At 44.7% G+C, this 6,379-nt stretch overlaps 1 protein-coding gene across 1 annotated transcript; it reads left to right on the top strand.

The window, feature by feature from the left end:
• Window positions 1–909: 909 nt before the first annotated feature.
• On the top strand, window positions 910–1,476 carry LOC136641703 (twist-related protein 2-like). The gene has a single exon (XM_066617696.1). It carries the CDS (start codon window positions 910–912, stop codon window positions 1,474–1,476), a length of 567 nt encoding a protein of 188 aa, XP_066473793.1.
• Window positions 1,477–6,379: the final 4,903 nt, after the last annotated feature.

Below are 6,379 nucleotides of genomic sequence, written 5' to 3'. Positions count from 1 at the left end.
CATTGCAACCAAAATAAACTCATGTGCCTTTAACTCGGCCTATTCAATTTAGATTGACCCTTGGTTTAACTGGTTCTATAGGTCCACTAAACTAAGAGTTGCCACAATCCTATGTACGCGTAGTGGGGAATAGGCCCCTGAGCAAACGTGCACAGAATTGAGCTCCAGCACCTATCTTTTCAGTCCATTTGCCAAATGTTTTTGGGTAACCCCAAAGCCCAATGTAGTCAGCCCAATGTAGAGAGCACCTTACCTACTATTTCTGAATCTCTCATTCCCCAAGAGGAAGACAGCAACAATCGCAGCTCTCTGTCTGTATCAATGTCCTTCTCAAGAGCGGCCTGTACCGTGATAACCCCAAAGCATTGGAATCAGTGGTCAAAAGAGGCCGGCCAGCAAGGAGCACTGCACAGTTTTATCTTTGACTGAAAATGAAGGTCCTGAATGGCATCTCATCCACTTTTCAATTTCTATTGACAGGGTTGTGGGCAGGGGTCAGGCCAGCAGACCCCTGTCAATTTGCTTGGTGGGGGAAACATCCTCTGGCATCCAGGCGGCTGGCTGTAGCATCTGTGCCTAAGGGCTGGTGAGGAGGGGGGAAGGATGCAAGGGGGAGAGGAAAGGAAGACAATCTGGAACCCATAAGCTCCCTTGATGTTTTTTGAACGGTTGTATTGGTTTGTGCATGGCCCCTCCTCCAGAACTCCTTGCCCTATCCCGTAAAGGGCATTAGCACACTTTTAACAACGTCCCTCCTCTCGTTAACCCTCAAGGAGGGGGAAAGGGGTGAAGAAGCAGATCCTTGAAAGTTGGAGCAACTCAGAAAGCCTCTGGAGCCCTCAGAACGCCAGCTCTCAAAGAGTCCCATCCTTGAGGTTGCTCGGCTTGAACCTCAGTTGCCTGGCTTGGATGCACTGTGGCCTCCTCGGTCCAAGTCCCCGTGGCTGCCGAAAGGGAAGTGAAACGAGCGCAGAGAGGATGAAAGAGGAGAGCATGTGCCCCGACTCACCGGAGGGCAGCCTGGTCACCAGTGAGGAGGAGAGCGAGAGGATGCCCAAGAAAGGCCTCCGCAAGAGGGGCCAGCTGGGCAAGTCCTTGACCTCCACCCCACAGGAGTGCAGCACCCCCTCCCCTCAGGGCAAGCGCAGCAAGCGGAGCCCCGTGCCACAGACCTTTGAGGACATGCACACGCAACGGGTGATCGCCAACGTGCGGGAGCGCCAGCGCACCCAGTCGCTGAACGATGCCTTTGCCGAGCTGCGCAAGATCATCCCCACGCTGCCTTCTGACAAGCTCAGCAAGATCCAGACACTCAAGTTGGCCGCCCGCTATATCGACTTTCTATATCAGGTTCTGCAGAGCGACGAACTGGACCACAAGATCTCCAGCTGCAACTACCTGGCCCACGAGAGGCTCAGCTATGCCTTTTCCGTCTGGAGGATGGAAGGGGCCTGGTCCATGTCAGCGTCCCACTGAGATCCAGCTGGACGGTATGTCTTGCCTTGAGCTCTGTCTTCTCTTACCTCCTCACTGTTCTTGCTTCTCCTTAGGCTTCACCTGAGACCAGGGCTCAACCAGGGCTTGGGGAGAGACCATGTTTTCAGTGGCAAGAAGGTCTAGATCACTTGTCACAAACGAAAGAGCAGCTTTGGACACGTGCAGAATGTCTTTCCATCACCGCTGTGGTAATCACAAGCTGCTAAACACTTGAAACTAGGAATTCAGTTTTGCAGGTCAGAACTCATTATTCCCATGTTGTCTTGAGATCCTGGCAATTTTAGGTTTATTTTTTTTTTCACATTTTTATACTGCCCTTCCTGTAAAGAGCTCAGGGCACCTGTACACAGCTGCTCCCCTCCTTTTGTCCTCACAACCACCCTGTGAGGTAGGTGAGGCTGAGAGAAAGTGACTGGTTGCCCAGGAAGCTTCATGGCTGAGGAAGGATTTGAACCTGGATCTTCCAGGTCTAAGTCTACCTCTCAAACCACTACACCATCCTTGCAAGGAGACAATCAACTTTACAGATTATTGGAGGTGGTATGAAGGAGGCATTGCTGTGAATGGTGTACAACACGTGCACTTTTTGTCTCGCTGGTCAAATAGGTTTTGCGGGTTTGGGGAGCACGATAAAAAATGGAAAAACCTGCTTACCCAAGAGAAGACTGTGGGTTGATTGTATACAGCGTGTGCAAATTTTGCTTCTCTCACAACACATTGTATGGAAAAAAAAAAATCATCATCTGTCTTCAGCTTTTTAAAAAAAAGTCACCCCTCCTCAAGACTTTGGAAGAGGATATAAAGACAGCAACCCTAATTGCACTTTCTAGGGAATAAGTCCTACCTGAACTCTGTAAGACTTATTTCCTAGAATCATGCTGCAGGTCATGTGGATGTACTTGTGTTGTCATCCTGGGTTTAGGTGTTTTTGTATGTCAGCTCCAAAAGACACCACAGATCCCAGGTAGAGCTTAGATTTGGCCTGGACATACCAGGCTGATGTTGATTCTCTGTAATGAATGCAGGTAGCCAGCTATACTGTTCACTTAGACTCATCTTCAAATAGAAAACTACAAAGTTTTTAAAAAAAATGTATCCATATTCAAATGCCATCTACATTTGGATAGCTGGTATAAGTACACCCAGGGAAGTTAGACATGTAAAGCATTGTATTAATTAGTTTCTAAGAGAAATGCAAAACCCACATTTGCTGTAATGGACGCTTCATTTTTTCCCCCTAAATTCTCTTCCGCGTTCAAGGCATTTGCACATGACACAAAAACCATGATACAATTTCAAATGTCTTTCATAGTGTAACATGCAAAAAGGTCCTCAAATCACACATACATGTGCACACACATCTTTGATTTTCTCCGTGCTGTTATAAGAGAGGCCAGTGTTGTTTGCAGATGTGGAAGCACCCAGTTTTCAAATGTCATTCAGTGATTTAGCTGGGGGATACATACACAGTTTCCTAAGGTTCAGCTTGTGTTAGCTGAATTAAAAAAGGCATTAAATGGATCAATGATGCATTCTTCCCTTAGAAAAGGATCTCCCTAACTGTAAAACCATGTTCTGGAAATAAGTTCCACTCTTTGTTCCATACTCTCAGTCATTGACATGAATTAGACTACACAGTTCAACAGTAAGCATGCTTTTAGCCAAGGATGCCACAAATATCCAGGATTCTTTTGCTCTCAGTAATAAACTATATATTTATTTCAATGAATGTCATGAACAGGCAGGAGGTTTAAGAATATAATCATCAAATTTGCAATAGGAGATAAATAAATAGACGCATAAGCTGGCGCAGAATTAAGTCAATCGTGGGTATGATGTGCAGCGGTGATTCCAATCGGAATTCTATTGCTTAGAGAGGTGTCCATGCTTTTGAGTGGGGAATGGGATGCAGTTACATCTGTGGCAGCTAATAATGCACGTGCAGAGCAGAACAACAATTTGAATCTACATAGCAAAAATGGTATATTTGCTTTGCAGATAAGTGTTCCACATTGCAAATGTGCAGGAAGGCAGAAATAAAGGGATAGTTTTTCAGCATCTCTAAGCTCAGACCTCTGCTGTGTCTAGGAGTTTCGCAGAAGGGGGAATGCTACTTGATCAGGTCCCCCCACAAAATGCACACACATTACACTCTTGCAATGAAGGAGGAAGCTACACCTGGGAGAATGTTTTTCTTCTGTGCAAAATATAGAAGCCCGTGACAAATCGGACCCTGACAGGCAGCAAAAGGATGTTAAGGCATTATTCGTCCCCATTAAGCAGAGCTGCACTTATTCTTAAAAAAAATCTAAAATTTGGCATTATGTTCCAAGTAATGCTATAAAAAGCACAGTTCTGCAAGCTGGGTATATTATGTATGTTATGAAATCTGAATGATTTTATTTTGCAGAATTCATTCTGCAGTTTCTACTCCTTTATATCCGTTATTTGCTTTCTGCTAGTCCTCATGATGAAGCGCAAGGCATTATTACACAGCACCAAAGCCAAGCCTGATGATCCCTGGAAACATTGTTGGGCAATCATAGGGATTTCTTCACAACCGTAGGAGTCAGAAAGCTGCTTTAAAAAAAAGAAAAACAATGAAATTCAAGATTTTTGCAGTCCAATCCCGTGACTATTTACTAGGAAGACAATTCCACTAAATTCAGTGGAATTGATGCAGTCCTAGGAGACCTGTTTCCATAGCTAATGCCACCTTCTGCAACTTTTTTTTGCACTCCAGCACAATCACCACACAAGAGTGACAGTAAGTGAGCCCAAGTATTTTATTCACGCCCCATTTTTGACCTACTGGCCACCAAAGTGGCTAACAATATGTGGTCAGCACGTCCTTATTCAGCCCAGCCCAGCATCCAGTCCAGTGTCTGTTTGCTACTCTCTCCCTTATCTTCGTTTATAGACTGTGATCCCCTTTGGGAAAGGCAATCATCTGCTCTTACTTCTTTTGCCAAGTAAACAACTCTGAGAAATTTTTGTCAAAACGCAGTATATTATTATAATTATTCTCATATTCAATTTAAAATCAAAGCCAACCACCATAAACGAACAGATCGCTCCTTCTAGAAACAGGACAACGAATTCTTAACCCAGTACCTTATGATCCAAAAGCCAGACAAAAACTTTTTCCTGATCTCCTAAAAGCAGTGATGGAACAGATCTGGTGGGTTTCCCTTCTGAAGAAATGCCATAAGCAAGGGGCCACCCCTAAAACATCAACCTTACCTCTAATGGTGGTGGCACCTGGAAAAGACTACACTTAGAGACATCAGGCCAAGCCCACATGTTGGATCAGACCTCCTGCATAAAGCGTTGCACCCAGTACTTGCAAGGGATATGGGACAACACACAATGCTTCAGCAGTAGGAAAGGTGGCCGCTCCCTTGTATCGCTCAAGGCAAAGCAGTGTCCGGAAAGAGAGAGGCAAACGCTGCAGACCTTGTCTGACCTCTGACCTCATGCCTAATATCCTTTCCCCTGAGATGGCAGACTCAAAGACTTTCCTGATGTTCCTCATCTCTCTCTTAAACAGCAGCAATTGCAGTCTTGCTTGTTTCCATATGTTAAAAAAAAAAATGCTGCTCCAGGAGAAAGGGCAAATGAAGACCTAAGGAGTCAAGGACCCTTTCCTTTGGCCCCAACCCCTAAGCTGCAATTAGACTATTAGCTCACATGTAGCTCGGTCAGGAGGATGGTAAACCTTGCCTTGGTCAGTTCACAGTCAGCCTGTCATGCAGCAAGAACTGACACCAACTTGCAGTGCACTCTTATGCATGTCTACTCAGAAATTAGTCCTATTTAATTCAATGGAACTTATTCCTAATATGTGTGCATAGAATTGAAGGCTTAGTAACCTGTATAGATTTTTTTACTAGATTTCGCACAATTGAGGGTTGCCTGCTCATCTTTGTATCTTAAAAAACTTAACAGGCGTTAGACAGCCTGAATCCCATTGATTTAGAGCAGGGGTCTCCAAACTTTTCAGCCAAAGGGCCACATCAAATACCTGGCACAGCGGCGAGGGCTGGAAAAAAAATTAAATATAAAATTTAAATAAATGCATTAGAGATGGAACTTAGATGAATGAATAAATGAATGGGCTCAAATGTCCAGGACTTCTCCAAGCACGAACACAGCCCAAGAAATAAAGCACAAACTTAAATGGACCCCCTTCCACCACCCCAAAAGCACAACTCTGGTTGTGTTTGGTCAACTGGGCCAGAGGCTCTCAGGGGAGCAGAGGCTGGCCGCAGGTCGGATAGAGGCTCTCCATGGGCCACATCTGGCCCCCGGGCCGGGGTTTGGAGACCCCTGATTTAGACCAGTGGTTCCCAAACTTTTTAGCACCAGGGCCCACATTTTAAAATGACACTCTGTCAGGACCCACCTAGGTTCACCAGACTTAAAAAAAAATCTAGAAAGAAATAATATTTTCTTTATTTATCTATTTATTTATAAGTAATAATAACCAGAAAAAGACACTTAAACATTTATCTCCCTATATTTACACATGCTTGCAAACTGAGCTTTATGCAGGGTAACTATAGTATCTGATTTTTGAATAGCCTTAGGACTTGAGGCAATTAGTTATTTGATCTTTCCATCACCCTTTGGAAACCCACCAAAATCAGGTTCCGATTCACCAGTGGATCCTGACCCACAGTTTGGGAACCACTGATTTAGAGGGAGAAACTTGAGCACATGCTGAATTGTAACCACTAATTCCCATGTTGCATGTACTTAAGCCTCCCATAGAAGTCAATAGACCTTTCAGTAACTCAGTTTGGTGGGAAATGTCTAAGCCATGACTCTCATCCCCCAGATCCGTGCACTACAAAAAATTCCTGAATAAGCAAGCCTGATC

The sequence above is a fragment of the Tiliqua scincoides genome, chromosome 2 (genome assembly GCF_035046505.1).
Source record: "Tiliqua scincoides isolate rTilSci1 chromosome 2, rTilSci1.hap2, whole genome shotgun sequence".
Classification (NCBI taxonomy): domain Eukaryota; kingdom Metazoa; phylum Chordata; class Lepidosauria; order Squamata; family Scincidae; genus Tiliqua; species Tiliqua scincoides.
Note: the sequence above shows the minus strand (reverse complement) of the source record. Positions and strands in the feature narration are given on the sequence as shown.

Excerpts from the sequence above, each read along its gene's own strand:
- LOC136641703 (XM_066617696.1), top strand. The coding sequence starts at position 910 with ATGCACTGTGGCCTCCTCGGTCCAAGTCCCCGTGGCTGCCGAAAGGGA.